The sequence below is a fragment of the Dromiciops gliroides genome, chromosome 6, assembly GCF_019393635.1.
Source record: "Dromiciops gliroides isolate mDroGli1 chromosome 6, mDroGli1.pri, whole genome shotgun sequence".
Taxonomy (NCBI): domain Eukaryota; kingdom Metazoa; phylum Chordata; class Mammalia; order Microbiotheria; family Microbiotheriidae; genus Dromiciops; species Dromiciops gliroides.
Window position 1 is genome coordinate 273725158 of NC_057866.1, and position 19367 is coordinate 273744524.

A 19367-nucleotide genomic window follows, 5' to 3' on the forward strand; every position below is an offset into this window, starting at 1 on the left:
AGGACAGGGCAGGACAGCTGGGACTCTGACGTCGGACATGGAAGTGCAGAGACAGCTGACAATATTAAGCATCACACTCCACCAGTTTAGCAGGGAAAGGAGCTGGTCCTTAGCACTTGCAATGATCGTAATTTGTTAAAATAGGAAGCTACAGACGGCCCTTCTTGTAGTTAGGGAAGCTTTGCAGCCCCACGCCAGGTCAGCTCCTCTTCAGCCAGACCCTGCCCCTGCTTTCCCCTCTCCCCCCAACTGAATTTGTCTTTAAAAGAGGACACATTTTGCACTGCTTCCCTCCGGGGGCCATCAATGCCCCATACTGCCAACACCCCCTCCAGTCACATTCACAGGATCACAGATTTAAAATGAGAAAGCTTGGCTCAGTCCAATCCCTCTTATTTTTCAGATGAGGAAACTGAGGCCCAGAGAGGTTAAGTGACTTGCCTAAGGTCACACAGCAAGGTACAATTTGAACCCAGGTCTTCTTGACTCCAGGTCCAGAGTGCTGCCTCTCAACCAGGTGACCGAGGGGCCCCAACGAGAACGGAGTTGCTTGGCTAGTGGACTTCAGCATTCCCTTACTACAGTGTTAGAGGTAAACCCTTGTTTAAAAAAATGCATATTCGATTTTCAAACCCATTCCCTGTGAGGGTAGAGTCATCTCGTTAAAGAAAGGCCATGTCCTAACTCTTAAGCTATCACACTCTTTCTCTGGGCTAAAGCATAAAACCTAGGAGGCCTATGAACTTAGTTAGCAGAATGACTTCTGTTCACTAGGGCTGTCATGGACTCGAGGTGTAGAAAAGGAGAAATGTGCCTCAGATGTGTGCGCTGTCCATCTCTGACTCATTTAGAAATGGTAAACTCTTTGGACCCGGCTGTGCGCTGGCCCATCCGGTGTGATTAACTATGCTAAGGACTCTGCGGGGCACGCCGGGGTGCCCGAGCACACTGCAAACCAACCCTTGCGAGCCCAGCGGCCGCTGGGAGATTACTCTTCCACAATATGGTTTCCACAAGACGGTTTCCACACCTGAACTGTGACGCCGCTTTTCTTGGCTGAGAACTTGGGCCTCGGAGCCACAAAGTAAGTCGCGGGTGCGGACTCAGGCTTGGGAGAGGTGGGCAGGCCTACGGGCACCGGGGACGGGCTAACTGGCGTGGCAGCGGCCTCTGAGTAGAAGGTAGCCTGAGAACTGTAGGCTGGCACAGAGCACACGGAGGAAGCCCGGAAGGTGGTGGGTGAGCTAGCGTTGACCGGCTGGGAGGAAGGAGGAGCTGGCTTCAAGACTGGGACTGGCCCAAGCTTGGTCGGTGGCTTTGGGACTGGGCCGTCCTTGGCATCCGGAGGTTGGAAAGTAAATAGAGATGCGTTGAGCTGATACGGTTGGTGTTTCATGACATCCAAAGCGTTGAGAGGCTTCTTCCCCTTTTTCTTGCTCGGTTTGGAGGTGGCGGCAGCTCCAGGCTGTTGCTTCATTGCAGCCGGAGGGTAGGCTGGAGAGTGGATCGGATTGTAAGCAACTGGTGGCGGGGCTCGAACATTGGAGGAGTATTTCCAGGAGGCTGGCAAAGATGGAGTGGGAGACTGGGCCCGCGCCATGTGGGCCTGGACTTTTTCGGAGTCTACCACGTACTTCTCCATCCGAGACTGCCTCTTAGCGAAGAGCTGGGCCCCTTTGCCGCTCATTTGGGGCAGCTCGCTGGCTGGGCCCGCCCCAGAGACTGGCGGAGCGTTTCCTGTGGGCATCACCTTCGGCGCGTAGTTCACACTGGCCACTGCCGCTTGAGGTCCTTTGAAGGGACCGGCCACGTTGGGAGTACTGGGGGGCTGGTAGGGGGTGGAAGCAGGCCGAGCTATTTTGATGGCAGATGCGACTACTCCCTGGGACTGATTGGACACCGGGAACGCAGGAGGCTGGCTAGGAGCTAGTGCTGACGGAGACCAGACTGGGGAGCCGGGAGTGACTGGCTGAGAGGGGGCGGGCTTGGCGGAGGGCTTGGGGGCGACAGGAGGCGGGGTCTTCTGCTTAGAAGAGTGGCCCTGCATGAAATTGCAAGCCTCGGCTCCAAGGCTGAGGTAGTCTTCTTCGGGTCCGGACTCAAACCCGGTCCCGGTCCCTCGCTTGCCCTCCGCATTTTGCACGAGTGACAGCAGTTCGGGGTTAGGGCTGACCTTGGGTGCCTCTTTGAAGGTAAACATGGGCTTCGACGTGCCCCTCCGCCTGGCCTCCTGCAGTATGCCCGTTCTCTTGGCTGGCACGGCAATCCTCTCATCTCGCGAAGCGATCTGTTCCGTTGGCTCATAAAAAGCCTGCTGGGCCCACGGGGCTGGCTGGGGCCATGGAGGTGGTTGTGCTGGGGCAGCCAAGGGGCTGCTCACCCCTCTGGACAATCCTTCTGGAGGAGGGGTGACTGCAGAGTAAGGGGGTGGGGCAGGGAAGTCGTACAGAGGACTCGCTAGGTTTCTGGTAGGGGAATATGGCACTGCCGTCTGGTTCATGGATCCTGGGAAGGGCTTGGCTGTCCTGTTGGAGGCAGCCAATCTGTGCGCCTCTGGCATCTCGGGGGCTCCACTGAACCCGTTCTGTTGAACTGTGTGGCTTCCTTCCAGGTAGCTTTTACACAAGTTACTCTGCATTCTCATGCTTTCTTCTCCTCTCCTCTGGTAGGAAGTGACTGTTCTCAGCCCATCTGCGTGGCCATCCTCCAGTTCCCCGCGGGGCACTCCCTCAGCCTTCCCCTCCTCTTGCTGAGCTGTGATCTGGTCCATCCTCTCCCTCCTCTTGGCGAACATGAGGACGCCCTTCCCCGAGCTGTCTGGCAGCATCTGCATCCTATCTCCACTTTTCAGCTTCTTCTCAACGTCTACCAGTCCAGAGTCCCAGTCCGAGGACCACACTGGGGTGTCTTCGTCGTCTTCGTCGTCGTCAGCGTCTGAGACGATCTCTTCATCTACCTCCGACTCGCTGGTGAACTTAACTTCCACAGCCCCGTCTTTTTCGCTGTCTTCTTCGGTGTCTGCTTCCCTCTGCAGCTCTCCGGTGCCGTAACTGATCAGGGTATACTTCTTCGCCCTCCGGCGGCGTTTCTTAAACATCAAAACCCCCTTGGAGTTGGGGTTGAGGGCATTTGTGAGGAGGAGGGCGATGCTCTTACACTTGGACTTGGCTTCCTTCACCTGCTTCTCTGACAAGCTTTCGCTCCGGCGGAACCCTGGAAGGAAGACAGAGAGGATTATGGAAATGACCACGGTCAAGGGAACCTAATCAGCAGTTAGCCCCATGAAGGGTGGGACTCCTACTCAGTTACATGACAATACTTCTCCTCACCCAGGAACTCCACCAGAAGGTGAAAGGCTGGGATTCTGGCTTGATTATTAGTTACAAAAAAAAGGTTTGTGCTGGGGAAGCAAGTCTGCTTAAAATGGACGGACACACATACACACACGAAAAAGAAGAGTGGCAACAAAACATTAATAAACAATAATAGTAAAAAACCCCACAGAGAAGGAAACAAAGTTTATAAGAGGGAATAAGCAGGACAATTTTGTTACTACCTCCTTAAATGTCATAGAACTGTAACAAAAACTATGTAACAGTGGTTCCTGGTTTCACATACAATTCTTTTTTGTTCGGAAATGTTTCTGTATGTCATTTGCAAAGCGATTTTATTGAAAATATTTGAGCACAATATTAGAGGAAACAACAGGAAATTGATCTTGTAACAGTGACCTGATCAACAGAAGCATCACAAACAATACAATTCCTGAACATTAACAATAGCCAATATAGGAAAGATATGGTATAATTACAATACAAATGTAAATAACTGCACTGAGTCTGTTGGCATACCTTGTAAAAGTAGCCAAAGCAGTGTATTTGGTAGAAATGCTTATGTTTGTTGATAATTGTTCAATTCAACCCCCTCCCCCATTAAAAGAAAGACATAATCTCAAGGGTGAGGAACAACAGACATTAACTGTTGGGGTTCATTAAACAATTTAGCTCTATATTTTAAAAGGAATGAGAGGCAGCTTTACAAACCTTTCGAAGATGTATAGATACTATCGTTGTTGTGGTTGTTATTTAATAAGATATAGACTGGTTGCAATTTGCCTTGGCGGAGGTGCTGAAATCTCAGATCCTCCCTCATGGATACACCACCAATTTGGCAGAGGTGATATAGTGCTGGTCTTGGTGTCAGGAAGACCTGGGTCTCAGCACTTAGCACAATACTTGGCACATAGTAGGAACTTAATAAACATAGACTGACAAATGTTTATTGACTGATTTCTGTCCTGCCTCAGACACTGGCTGTGTCCCCCAGGGCAAGTCATTTTACCTTAGCTAAGCTTCAGTTTCCATCTGGAAAATGGTCATAACGTGTGGCCCTGCCCTTAAAGGTTTTGTTGGCCAAGCACTATGCTAAGAGCTGAGGACACAAATACTAGATCAAATCAGATCATGGAGAAACATCAGCTGTTACTGTCTTTTGAGTAACAGTACATAAAGCATAGGGGCAGCTAGATTATACAGTGGGTAAAGTGTCAGGCCCAGAGTCAGGGAGACTCGTCTTCATAAATTGAAATCCAGCCTCAGGCATTTACTAGCTGTGTGACTCTGGGCAATTCACTTAACCCTGTTTGCCTCAGTTTCCTCATCTATAAAATGAACAGGAAAAGGAAATAACAAACCCCTCCAGAATCTCTGCAGATAAAAACCTCAAAAATGAGGTCAGGAAGAGTTGGTCATGATTGTGTGGGTCAAAGGAATTAACATATGTAAAGGGCTTTGCAAACCTTAAAGTGATATATAAATGCTAGCTACCTATTAGTATTGTTGCTATTGTTGTCATTTAATGTGTTATAGACTGGTTGCAATTTGTCTCAGCTGGAGTGCTGAAATCTTATCTCCTTCCTTATAGAAGTATTATAAATTTGGAGCCACAGGGAACACAAAAAGTCATCTAGTCCTAACACTATCCTTAAATAGAAGAGGAAATAGAAGGCAAGAGAAAGGAAGGCCCTTACTTTTGGTAACACAGGTAGTAAATGACGGTCAGGATTTGAACCCAGGACCTTGGGTTCCAAACCCATGGCTCTGCTTTACCCATTTGCAAACCATAGTAATAACTGATGTGCATTATCACATTTGAACCTCCCAATAACTTCATGAAGTAGGTATGGAGGTATGCCAATTTTCCAGCTAAGGGAAAGGATTAAGTGATTTGGTGGAAGGATAAGGAAGAAAGATTAAGTCTTCCCAAAGGCTACTCAGCTAGTAAGAATCAAAATCAGAATTTGAACACAGATCTTTCTGATGCCAAAACTTGTAGTACCCTTTCACATATAAATACTGAAATTTCCTCACTGTACTCTTTCTAAATGTCTTTCAAAGGGAGGATTTTCAAGTAGATTTCACCATAAAAATTGCTCTCAGTTAACTCATAGAAAGAGCCCTGATCTATAGGACCTGGATTCAAATCCCAGCTTTGCTATTTATTTGTTACCTATGTGACCTTGGGCAGGCCATTGAACATCTCCAGTCTTCATTTTCTCGGTAGCAAAATGGATTAGATTCCACCTGTTTGATGAAACAGACCACTTTGGCCAACAGGTGAAACCTATGGGTCCCTTCCCAGAACAAAGTTTTGAAATACACAAACTGATATGCACAAGATTACAAAGCAAACCATTTCCACTGAAATGTAGTAATCAAAGTATTAAAAAACAAAACAAGTTCAGGGACCCCAGGTTAAGAACTTCTGAACTAAACAAGATCTAAAGTCCTTGCTAACTCCAAATCTGACCCCAAAATCTCCATTCCTTTCCACCTCCAAATCTAGGAGCTTAACCTATGTCAAAATGGCATTTTTCTTGTGACTAGTTCCAAAGTCACTGACACAACTACTAACTCAGCATCCAAGAAATAGATAGCATTAATTTGTTTATGAAATTTTGTCTCCAAATAGTTGCAGACCAATCTAGTTATCATTATTTTTTTTAACAGATTTGTGATTTAACTGACTGGCAGTTCAGTAAATTAAAAGTCTGAGAGAGTGAACCAAGGCACTGAATAGTTAAGTAACTCACTCTCAGTCACAGACCAAATATGTGTCAAAGGCAGCACCTTGGACCCAGATTTTTCTGACTCTGAGGCCAGCTCTCTGGCCACTATACCAAGTGGCCTCCTGATACAAAAATTAACTTGTCACATATCTATATAAATTGTAACTAGCATACTTCAAGGACTCCTTCAGTTCTTAAAAAGATAGCTATTAGCCATAAGAAATCTGACAAGGCATACAAATGATTGTGGTTTTAAAATTCTATTGGGATTTGGGAAGAATGGATCCTAGAACTTCTTCTAGGATTCAACATTTTAGGGATATACAATACTTTCCCCAAAGTTTCTTTTGTTAGATATTAGTTCCTGTCATTGAAAAAAATGACTTGGCAACAGTCTGATTTCTAACCCCATTTACTTAGTCCTCTCCAAGGGATCTGGTAAATATGTGCCACAAATGAGAAACAAATTCAAGTGGCTTTGAATTTCACAAAAGAGGTAAGTCAGCTTCTTCTATTTGAGAAATCAAAGGAAAGATGTACTTTAGCTCTCAGCAGAACTGGAAGGAACCCGGCAGCCAGACCTAAGAGCTTACCAGAAATAATTCTGTCATCATGACACAATGATTTTATGAAATCAAGTCTCTGAGATTCTTGAGTGTTCCTATTTTACGGAGGGAGAGGGAAGCCGGGAAGGCTGAGCTCATGCAGGATTCTTGTCTCCCATCCTCTGGAAACCGGAGCCCCAGTTGTCCAGTTGTTACTGCCTTGGGTGCCAAAATTTAAAGCATGTGAACTCTTTTCTATGACGCCCCTTTAATGCATTACAAATGGGCTGATTACATATAGACACTTACAGCACAAGCCACAGCCGGCTCCATGTGCCATGGAGGGCACAGGTGGCTCTGCTAAAAATATGCCATGGAAGGCGTTAGAACTGGGTGCTGCTGCTCCCAGCATCCCCAATTCCAGACCCTTTGAAGGCAGCCTTTAAATTCCTCACTGGGATTCTTGACAAGAGTCCAGAAAGGAGACCTCAAGAATAGTCATGCACTCTCCTCCCCACCCCCTTCTCCCAGGCAAAGCATTGAGGCTTGATTTGCCTTTGCTACCTTCCTTCTGGAGAACCCTGTCCCTTCTACTAGCAAGCAGCCTGGGATGCCATCATATCCCCCTTAGGGCACCCCTGCCTCCTGGGCTGAGAGTCTGACCTCTGTGTCAAGGGGGTAGACCAACGAGCCAGGGCACTGTGCAGCCTCATGCAGAATCACTGAGCTGCGGGGATCAGGTATCCCACATGCTGGTGTCTGTCAAACGAACTTCTGCAAGCATCATCAAGCTGTACACATTTCTCTCTCTCTCTCTCTCTCTCTCTCTCTCTCTCTCTCTCTCTCTCTCTCTCTCTCTCTCTCTTTCTGTTTGTCTCTGTCTCTCTGTTTCCGTCTGTCTCTCTGTTTCTCTCTCTCTTTCTTTCTCTGTTTCTCTCTTTGTTTTAATATCCTTACTGATTCTGAAAGATACTTCTCAGCAATAGCAGCAGCAGCAGCAGCAGCAGCAGCAGCAGAATCAGTAGCTTTGGGCATTTAAACTCTCTTTGTCAATGTCAAACGTGTTTCTGGGCTGTCTTAACAGTGACACGATTCATTTTTTCGAATGAAAACAAAACCCAGCCAGACAATACTTCTCTTCAGTAAGGGAACAGAGAAGCAAGTGAGATAGTTTCCATGCTGCTAATTGACTCTCATCTCCGTTCCAAGGGACTGACACTATTGGCCCCTGGTGCCTTCCTACAGGGAGAATGAAGAGGAGTGCCAATGAGCAGAGAGAGAACGTTGAAGTCCTGGGAGAAATCCTCCTGAAAAATATTACAGAGTGCAGAGGGAAAGGAAAGGTAGCCAGGTGACGGGCCAGGTGAAATGGCCCTTGCGAGGGGGCAAAGCGGGGTGCAGGAGGTACTCACGGGCGTGCCGGGCTCGGTGCTTGTGGGGCCTCCGGTGATCCCTTTCTGAGATCTGTTGATCTTCTCCCTGCTCAGTGCCTTCGGAGGAGAGGGGAAAGGAGACCACAGAAGGAGGTGCTTCGGCCCGCCCTCCTTCCACTTGAAAATCACCACACCCCTTTCTTCCTGCCCAGTTGGACCCTTCTGCCTTCTCTCTGTCGTAGGAGTAGTTGATGATCACTTCAGCCCTGGAGAGGTGGGGGGCTCCCGCCTCTCTCCCCTGGGTAATTTGCAGCTCTCTGCCACTAGAGAGCTGAATTAACTTGTCACTGGGCCCCTGACCAGAATCCTCTTTCTCATCAGAGAAGGCAGACGGTCCTTGGCCAAACCCTCCCTGCAGCTGGTGAGGGTCAGGGTCAGGGGAGGGGTGGTTTTCGGCTCCTCCCGGGACAGTCCCCACCAAAGCCCCAGGGTCCTTGTGTCTGTCCTGCGAGAGAGACAACTGCAGCTCCACCACGGCTCCTGGCCTGGCTTCTTCTGTCTCTCCCAAGACTATCGGCTCTGTCCAGGGTCTTCTTGGGACCTGCAGAGCTATCTGGGAGCTTGGTTTGGTCTCTCCTGAGCAATCCTCAGCACTCTTTTCATCTTTCTGGCCGGGAAATGCCCTCTGGTCCTGGGTGCGGGGCGGGCAAATTTGCAGGCTGGTTCTCTCCACGTGGTCCTCATGTACAAAGTGTTCGTGATCTTTGTTTGCAGTTTCAGGGATGAAGTTTTCATTTATTCCACTGGATGGTCTGCACAAAAAAGATAATTCCCGACAGTTAAATTCATATGTGTTTGTTTGAGGGGCTAGCCAAAGAATTTCTGACATTTTTATGAGGTTTGATAAATGTACAAGATCAGTGTGTTTCTGCCTAAATGTCTACAGCAGTGACTGTGAAAAATGAGGTTGGTGGTATGTCCCCTTCTCCCACATCCTCTTGAGAGGCAGCATGTTGCAGTGGACAAAGCACTGGAGAGAAAGTCAGGGCAACTTGGGTTCAAATCCTACCTCAGGGGCAGCTAGGAGGCAGTGGATAAAGACACTTACTAGCTGTGTGACCCTGGGCAAGTCACTTAACCCTCTTTGTCCTGTCCCCCCCCCAAAAAAAATCCTACCTCAGACACTCTCAGTGTGACCCTGGATAAGTCACTTAAGCTCTCTAAACTCAGTTTCTTCATCTGTAAAATGAGTGGGTTGGACTCAATAACCTCTAAGATCCCTTCTAGCCCTGGATTGATGATGCTATGATCCCTAAGAGCTTGGCCCTAAAATAAAAGAGAAGCCCTCTTTATTGTGTTGATTTCCAATCTCCATCTTGAGTTTATCTCCAAGAGCTGGGGGATGCCAGAACATGTCTTAGATCTATATACTTGGCATGAGGCCACCAACCCATCTGGATGATGAACAGAGCTTTTCAGTTTCCATCCAGATGTTTGATGTCACATAAACAAAGCCCAGCTCTTCCCAGACAGGCCCAAGATCTCCCAGATAAAAGGGCTCCAATCGCCTTTTTGGAGATTATATTTTTGGATGGAATGAAATTGAAGGCAATATCTCTGACCACAGGGAATATTTGGTCTTGGTAAAAAGTGCCCCTTTCCATACTGCTGTGATTTGTGAGGTCATGGGATATTTCTAATTGGAATTTGGTGGCCTCTCCCCCTGAAGCTGGTTGATTTACATTTTGTATCACATCTCTTTTGGGGATTCCCTAGAAGCCAAGCCATTTCAACAGCTCATGGGAAAGGGGCCGAGTTTCTTACCCCAGACCTTTGCCTCTGAACTCAGCTGCTCTCCTTCTGTTTGGGTTCTATACCTTTTGTTCTAACTGGATAAGGCAGTGTAGGTTAAAAGTTGTTTAAAACAAACAAAAACCTTCTTTCTTAAGTTCTAATTGAAAAAAGGCAACTGTATGAACTTGGATTTTCCAGTTGTTAATGAATTTCTTCTCTACTCCTTTCCCACCTTAGTCAGTCATACAAAGAAGTGTTGAAGGGAATTCCCCCTCCCCCCCAATATTGTGAGCTTAAGAACAGTGTTATAAATGCTAGCTATTATGATGATGTGCTTTGGGGACCTTATTTCTTTTAACCTTCACAACAACCCTGGGAGACAAGTATTATTATGATGCCCATTTTACAGTTAAAGAAACTGAGGCAGACAGTGATGAAGTAAACTAGCAAAGCAGGTTGGCACTTTCTCTGCCACATGTAGCCTTAGAGAGCTTCCTTAGGCCCTGAGAAATCATGAAACTTGCCCCCAGTTACAACCAGCATGTGTCAGAGCAGAGATTTGAACCCATGTCTTCCTGGGTCCAGGGCCAGCTCTCTATCAGCCTCGATGACCTCTTCTCTATAGAGTAAGAGTTCTCAACCTTTTGTGCATCATAGATCAATTAACTGACAGTCTGGTAAAGTCTATGGACCCCTTTTCAGAATAAAGTTTATAATTGCATAAGACAATCTGTATAGAATTACAAAGAAAACCAATTATATCAAGACATGATTATATATATATATGTGTATATATATATATATATGTATATATATAGTGAGGCAATTGGGGTTACGTGACTTGCCCAGGGTCACACCGCTAGTAAATGTTAAGTGTCTGAGGTTGTTTTTGTGGGGCAATGAGGGTTAAGTGATTTGCCCAGGGTCACACAGCTAGTAAGTGTTAAGTGTCTGAGGTCAGATTTGAACTCAGGTCCTCCTGACTCCAGGGCTGGTGCTCTATCCACTGCACCACCTAGCTGCCCCCCCACCCCCGTTATATATTTTGGAATAAAATACTATGTTTGTCTCTGTCTCTCTATTTCCGTCTGTCTCTGTGTTTCTCTCTCTTTCCTGTGTTTCTTTCCTTGTAGGTCCAAATACTTGGGAACAAGCCAGAGAAATGTTAGCCTTTATTGGCAGCTGAGGCTGGATGGACAGCATATATGTGTAAAAAAGCAAACTTTTCTTTAAATTTTAGAGATAGTGAGAGAAGAGAAATCCATATATGGATGTGGGAAAATTGGGACATTAATGCACTCTTGGTGGAGTTATGAATTGATCCAGCTATTCTGGAGAGCAATAAATTTGGAACTCATTTTTTAAAAAGAAGGATGTTAAAATTGTCTCTCCATGTAACTGGGGGAAAATAAAATATGAATAAAAAATAAAAGCCTGTTGCATTGAATTGTAGCCTCTGCAGTGCCACATATCCACTGTTTTTCTTTGTCCAAGGTCGACAAAGAATGCTTAGCAATACTATGATAAAAAACAGCAAGTTAGATCTACAAGGGCAGAGGCTACATCAAGAAAGGATAAAGCAGAAATCAGCCAGAGAAATGAAAACTCATTCACTTCATGGGAACCTGAAGTCTTTGGCTGGATTGCCCAAGTTTAAGTGGAATATTCATGAAAACCCTTCTCTGATGCCTTATTGTGGTGTGGCTGCAACTGCATTCTCAAAGGCTGAGCCAGTGGAGCACCATCTTTGTGAGGTACCACCAAGCAGGAAAGCATGATGGCTTCATGGGTGGAGAGCTAGAAGGGGACCTCAGAGGCTGTCCAGTCCAATTCCCCCCTTTACAGAAGCAGAAACTGAGGCCCAGAGATCTAGAGCTGGAAGGGACCTTAGAGGTTATCTAGACTGCCCTCATTTAACTCATGAGTTTATATATATATATATATATATATATATATATATATATATATATATATATATATATATCAGCCTCGATGACCTCTTCTCTATAGAGTAAGAGTTCTCAACCTTTTGTGCATCATAGATCAATTAACTGACAGTCTGGTAAAGTCTATGGACCCCTTTTCAGAATAAAGTTTTTAATTGCATAAGACAATCTGTATAGAATTACAAAGAAAACCAATTATATCAAAATATGATTATATATATATATATATATATATATATATATATAGAGAGAGAGAGAGAGAGAGAGAGAGAGAGAGAGAGAGGCAATTGGGGTTAAGTGACTTGCCCAGGGTCACACTGCTAGTAAATATTAAGTGTCTGAGGCTGAATTTGAACTCAGGTCCTCCTGACTCCACGGCTGGTGCTCTATTCACTGCACCACCTAGCTGCCCCCCCATAATATATTTTTAAAGACAAGTTCATGGACTCCCAGTTAAGAAACCCTGCTCTACAGAGTGATAGATATGGTTGCTTCTTCACACAAACCCATTATAAAAATGCTTAATAAATGCCTATCATGAGAAAAACAAATTAAAGCAACTCTGAGGTACCACCTCACAGCTATCAGATTGACTAATATGACAGAAAAGGAAAATAAAAAAAATGTTGGAGGGGATGTGGGAAAATTGGGACATTAATGCACTCTTGGTGGAGTTATGAACTGATCCAGCTATTCTGGAGAGCAATTTGGAAATATTCCCAAAGGGCTATAAACTGTTCATACCCTTTGATCCAACAATACCCCTACTTGGTCTGTATCTCAAAGAGATAAAAAGTGGGAGGAGGATGGGGGAAAAGACCTATCTGTACAAAAATATTCATAACAGCTCTTTTTGTGATGGCAAAGAATTGGAAATTGAAGGGATGTCATTCAAATGGGGAATGGCTGAACCAGTTGTGCTATATGATTGTAATAGAATATTACTATGCTATAAAAATGATGGGCAGACTGATTTCAGAAAAATCTGGAAAGACTTATATGAAATGATGCAAAATGAATTGAACAGAACCTGGAGAACACAGTAACAAAGATACTGTATGGTGATCAACTGTGAATGGCTTAATTAACTATTCTCATCAATACAATGATCCAAGACAATTCCAAAGGGTTCATGATGGAAAATGCTCTCCACCTCCAGAGAAAGAACTGATGGAGTCTGAATGCAGATAGAAGCATACTATTTTTCACTTTGGTTTTTTTTGTTTGTTTGTTTTGGGTTTTTTTCCTCTGAGTCTGTGTCTTCTTTCACAACATGACTAATATGGTAATAAATTTTGCAGAATTGAATGTGTATAACATATCAAACTGTTTACAGTCTTAGGGAGGGGGAAGTGAAGGAGGAAGGGAGAGAATTTGGAACTCACTTTTTAAAAAGATGGATGTTAAAATTGTCTCTCCATGTAACTGAGGGAAAAGAAAATATGAATAAAAAATAAAATCCTGTTGCATTGAATTGTAGCCTTTGCAGTGCCAAATATCCACTGTTTTTCTTTGTCCAAGGTCTACAAAGAATGCTTAGCAATACTATGATAAAAACAGCAAGTTAGGTCTACAAGGGCAGAGGCTACATCGAGAAAGGATAAAGCAGAAATCAGCCAGAGAAATGAAAACTCCTCGATATCACTTATGTTTCTGTTGTCTGGTTATATAGCGCATGACATCAAATTGGCTCTCTCTGGACTTAGAAACCATGTGCTGCATTAATTTTATTCCACTGGACACTACTGCCAGGTCAGGAAGTTTGCAATTTAGCCAAGCTCAGGACTGGTTCTGGATCACATCTCTTTGAGTTATGAGAGCTCTCCACTGAGTATATACAGATATAGTAGCTTGGATTCATAAACATTTCCTTGTAGGTTCAAATACTTGGGCACAAGCCAGAGAAATGTTAGCCTTTATCGGCAGCTGAGGCTGGATGGACAGCATATATGTGTAAAAAAGCAAACTTTTCTTTAAATTTTAGAGATAGTGAGAGAAGAGAAATCCATATATGGATTATTTTCACTTACATCAACATGCAAAATTAATTCTATAATGTTTCATGCTTGTAGGTCTGGTAATTTGTAAATATGCTTAAAATCTTATTGAACCAGTTACCATCTCTGAGGCCTTAGGTGGGCAATTGTTTAGCAAAAAAGAGTCAGTATGGTGTAGTGGATAGCATAGTGGCTGGCCACAGAGCCAGGAAGATCTCAGTTCAAGACCTGCCTCAGACACATTCAGGATGTCTGACTCTGGCCAAGTCACTTCAACTCCCAGTTCTTAGATAATTCTTTATGATTATGATTGGCAGAGAAGGTGCAGACCTGCATTGGTTGAAGGAGTGCATTCATCAAGAAGAACCCTATTCCAATGGAATCCCAAGTCCAGACCTTATCTTCTGGCAAGAGATGGCATGGACACAAGGGGAGGGAGAACCATTTAATTTCATAAGATGTCACTAAGTTCTGCCTCATTTTAATTTGACATGCTAAGATATAGCCCTTTCCAATTAATGGTTTCTTTGAAAAAATTAAATGGAATTAAGAATAACAAGTAAAAAAATGGAAAACAATAAAAGGAACATTAAACTGTTCATGCTGATTCATTCAGAGACTCTTACTGCAACCGTTCAATAGTCAGAACATAAAAGTCAGTGTCAGCCTGAAATTTTCAGGAATAAGAGTCCATTGTGGTCAGAACAAGACCTAGAAGCGGCCGTCCCAGATTTACAAATGTATCACAATGGAATTTAACTCACTAAATCAGTGAAGGAATTAGCCCTCCAATAGCCTAAAAAGGAGAGAACCAAGAAGAGAGAGCTTCTCTTCTTCAGGGAAAAAATGTGCCCAAAGATGGCCCTGAGAGTTTCAGCCCTGGAAATTTGAAGCAGAAACACAGACAATTGCAACCTTACTAAGTCCCTACTAACCACCAGCACTCACTTCATGGGAACCTGAAGTCTTTGGCTGGATTGCCCAAGTTTAAGTGGAATATTCATGAAAACCCTTCTCTGATGCCTTATTGTGGTGTGGCTGCAACTGCATTCTCAAAGGCTGAGCCAGTGGAGCACCATCTTTGTGAGGTACCACCAAGCAGGAAAGCATGATGGCTTCATGGGTGGAGAGCTAGAAGGGGACCTCAGAGGCTGTCCAGTCCAGTCCCCCCCCCTTTACAGAAGCAGAGACTGAGGCCCAGAGATCTAGAGCTGGAAGGGACCTTAGAGGTTATCTAGACTGCCCTCATTTTACAAAAGAGGAAACCAAGGTTTGGGGAAGTTAAGCAACTTTGGTGTTGGGGTTCAGTTGTTTCAGTCATGTCCGATTCTTCATGACCTCATTTAGGGTTTTCTTGGCAAAGATACTGGACTAGTTTGCTATTTCCTTCTCCAGCTTATTGACAGATGAACAAGCAGGGTTAAATGACTTGCCCAGGGTCATACAGCTAATAAGTGTCTGAATCCAGATCTGACCTCAGAAATAGGAGTCTGTGGTGGTAGAAGGGACACAAGAGGGATAAAACTGAGGATCCTAGAAGTCTTGATACCTCTAAAAACAACCCTGACCGGACAGGCCACACCTGCTGAGATTTAAGCAAAACTCACAGACCAACAACACCTACACAGGTGAAGTGGAGCCCTTGAACAGAGTGATGGGCTCGGAGGAAGGAAAGCCTTGGTTTGAATTCCGTTCCTGACATTTACTAGCAAGCCCCAGTACCTCTCTGGGCCTCAGTCTCCTCCTCATCTGTAAAATCGCTTGGACTTGGCCCCTAAGTTTCCTTCCAACTCTATTTCTAGGGTTGTGTGATTCTGGGGTCCTGTGAGCCCGGGTCTTTGGATGGCTTATAGGTCTTGTCTACTTGGGAGTCCCACCAGATAATCTTGGCAGATATTCTCCTGGAAGCCACAGCCCCGAAGCACAGGGGTGGAGGCTCAGGGGAGGGGCGGATCCTACAAGTAGGGGGGCACATGGAAAACATTCTACAGCTTAGAGGCAAAGTTCCAGGGAATTGGCCTCGTGGAGATGGTTAAGGCCTACAGATTGTTCGTAATTAGAGAAAGTTACCATTGGCTCTTTCTTATCAAATGGGATTCTACTTTACTCCCCCCCCACACACACACACACACACTCTGTGATCCAGCTACTCTGGCCTATTTGCTGTTTCTCACATATAGCACTCCATCTCCCATCTCCATGTCTTTGCATTGGCTGTGCCCCATGCCTGTAATTCTCCCTCTCCTCACCATCACCTCTTAGAACCCCCAGCTTACTTCTAGACTCAACTCAAGCACCACCTTCTTCAGGATGCCTTTCCTAGTCTACCAGACTGCTAGAGACTTACTCTCAAAGGTGACCATCCATTTACTTATCCATATATAATTATTTACATGTTGTCTCTTCCATTAGAATGTGAACTCCTTGTGAGGGAAGGGACTGTTTTGCATTTCTTTGTATCTCTAACACAAGGATGGCACATTGCAAGCACTTAATAATTGCTTGTTTTGTTGACTGAATCTCATATTTTCCCCTCTTTCTGCAGTTGTGACTTGCCCAGGGTCACACAGCTAGTAAGTGTCAAGTGTCTGAGGCCGGATTTGAACTTAGGTCCTCCTGAATTCAGGGCCGGTGCTTTATCCATTCCACCACTTAGCTGTCCCCCAGTCATTTTCTATTAAAAAGCTGAGGAGTGAAGTGGTCGAATGAGGAAAAAAATACCTTTGTTATCAAATTTCTCTGATTAAGGTTTGGTATCTAAGATAAATAAAAAATATACATGTATGTGCATATGTACATATACATATATAGACATATATGGGTGTATATGACCAATACCTGTTCTCCAATACATGTTTTCAAAGGATAAATCCTTCTCAAAAGAAGAATTGCAAAGTATTTAAACTGCATGATAGAAAGCTTCAAATCACTAAGAATAAGAAAAATGCACATCAAAACAATCCTGACACCTTGTAAATTAGAAAACATGACCAAAAATGTCAATAGTCAGCGTTGGAAAAGTTATGAAAAGATAGGTGCACTGATATATTGTTGGTGGAGCTTTGACGTTTCAGAAAGCAATTTGGAATTCTGCAAATAAAGTGACTAAAGTGTCCATGCCCTTTGAACCAGAGCTTATACCCCAAAGAAGCCACCAGTAGGAAAGTCCCCACATATTCCAGCACTTTTCATGATATCTAAGAATTGGAAACAAAGAAGAAACCCACCATTTATGGAACTGCTGAACAAATGATGGTACATGAGTGTGATAGAATGTTACTGTGTTGTAAGAAATGATGTGTGTGATGAATACAGAAAAGCATGGGAAGATCTACATGCACTGATGCAGAGTGAGCCAAGCAAAGCCAAGTAACCTAAAGACACAGTAACTACAACAACATAAATGGAAAGATCAATGACACACCAAAAAAATTAAAAGTGAATGTCATAAATTATAAAGATCCATCAAGACTCAAATTATGAGCAATGAGAAGCCACCCGACCCAGCCCTTTGCAGAGGTGGGCGGTCCACAGGTGTTCTACATTGTCCGTGGTTCTGGACTTTTCCAGGGTGTTAATCAGTTGTGCTGACCTTTTTTCTTCTCCAAAAATACTGTTTGTTATATGGAATGGCTCTCTGGGAGGTGGAGAGATGCATAAGATAACTAGGATGATGTAAAAAACAGAAAACATCAATAAAATCTTATTTTTAAATAGTTAAGGAGGGATGACATGGTCCCAAAGGCAAGGACTAGAGGAGAAAGGGTTGTGACAAACACCCCCTGAACAGAGCCCTCCATAAGCTGTCTCCAGAGGAGTGAATGTCATTGACTCCCCGCTGGAGAGAAGGAGCTGGTTCAGTTTCCCTGAAGTCAACAGTGGTTTGGAGGACACAGAAGGGTGTTTTCCTTTCTGCAGGTCTTTGTCCAAAGGCAAAACTGGGTACCAGCTGGGAAGCCTAAGACAGAGTCCAGTTATGCAAGGCCCTGGTCCTACCTAGCCCTACAGTCCTGCAGTTCTTCAGCCTTACTCTGGTTAGGTGAAAATGCCCCTGGGGTTATTCAAGGTGCCAATGAGAAGAAAAGAAGATACAATTTCTCCCTCAAATGGACAGGAAAGCCCAACTGCCCCCAATCAGGCTGGGTGAACAAAGATTAAGTGGGACAGTCATTTAAAAACAAGCCAGGCAGCATGCCTTAGTGGACAGGGCACTGGACTTGGAGTCAAAAGAGCTGGGTCTAAACCTTGCAGGCCTCAGACGCCTTTGTGACCCTGGGCAATTGCCCAACCTCTCTAGGCCTCAGTTTCCTTATCTGTAAAATGAAGGGGTTGGATCTGCTTCGAAGTCCCTTCTAGCTTTAAATCCCTCATCCTGTTGGATGAGAAGGTCTGTTGTTGTTGTTGCTGTTGTTATCACTACATTCTCTTTGCAGTAAAAAGAGGCCAATGACCCATATCATCTTTTCTCCTCCCCCCACAAATAGCTGCACTAAGGAATTCACTGGACAAACAAATAAATGAAAACCCATGACTTCCAGCAGAAGTTCTGAGGTCACAAGGGATCTTTCCCAATGTCCAACAGCTTTGACATTTACAATCCCATGTACAAAGAGAATTACTTTTAGGAACAAAGGCCCAGGGACATTGAAAGGCTGGGGCTTCTTCCAGACCAGGAAAATGATAGTGAACAGGCTGTCCTTACTCAGGAAGGCAAATTAATAGAGAAAGCCTTCTCAAGGAGAGTGGAAACAAAGCTTTTTTAGGCTAATCTTATGGTCATTTGAAAAATTCAGTCATCATGCATTAATTAAGCACCTACTATGTGTTTATATGCATATGTAGCTAGCATTTATATAGTGCTTGCAAAGTACTTTACAAATATTATCTCAATGTATTCTGTTGGTGTTGTTTTTGTGGGGCAATGAGGGTTAAGTGATTTGCCCAGGGTCATACAGCTAGTAAGTGTCAAGTGTCAGAGGCTGGATTTGAACTCAGGTCCTCCTGAATCCAGGGCTGATGCTCTATCCACTATAGCACCACCTAGCTGCCCCCATCTCAGCTTATTCTTACAACAACCCTAAGAGGGAGGTGCTGTTAGTATTTCCATTTTACAGGTGAGCAAATGGAGGCACATAGTAGTGGAGCAACTTGCCCACTGTCACATAGCTATTAAGTATCTGAGGCTGGATTTGAACTCAGGTCTTCCCAACCCCTTATCTACTATTCCCACCACCTAGCTGTGTCTATATGCCCAGGTCTGTGCTAGGTACTGGAGAGCCAAAGACAAATCCCCTCCTCAAACAAACAAAATCAATCCCTGTTCTCCTGAAGCTTTTGGCTCATGGGCAATACAGGTATAGGGAAGACAACCTGCACACATGTAAGTGTCTAAGAATGGAGGAGGGGCAGGGGGGCTGGCAGTTGGGGGAATCCAAAAGGGATTCATGTAGAAGGTGGGTCTTGAGATGCATCTTGTAGGAGGAGAGGAACTCAATGAAGTGGAGGTAAGGAGAGAGGGCCTTCCAGAAATGGAGAATGACCAATGCAAAGACACAGAGATGGAGCATTGTTTGCCTTCACTAGTGACAAGGGGAATAATATACAATGAGGCTGGAAAGAGAGGTTGAGGCCAAGATCTTAAAAAA

At 44.6% G+C, this 19367-nt stretch overlaps 1 protein-coding gene across 1 annotated transcript in view; it reads right to left on the minus strand.

The window, feature by feature from the left end:
• The window catches only part of SYNPO2 (synaptopodin 2), a 214600-nt gene that overhangs the window by 22299 nt on the left and 172934 nt on the right, over positions 1–19367 (minus strand). Inside the window, exons 3-4 of the mRNA XM_043973319.1 lie at positions 8025–8797; positions 1031–3213 (exon numbers count right to left, since the gene is read on the minus strand). Coding sequence (XP_043829254.1) covers positions 1031–3213; positions 8025–8797 — 2956 coding nt within the window. The remainder of the gene's footprint in view (positions 1–1030; positions 3214–8024; positions 8798–19367) is intronic.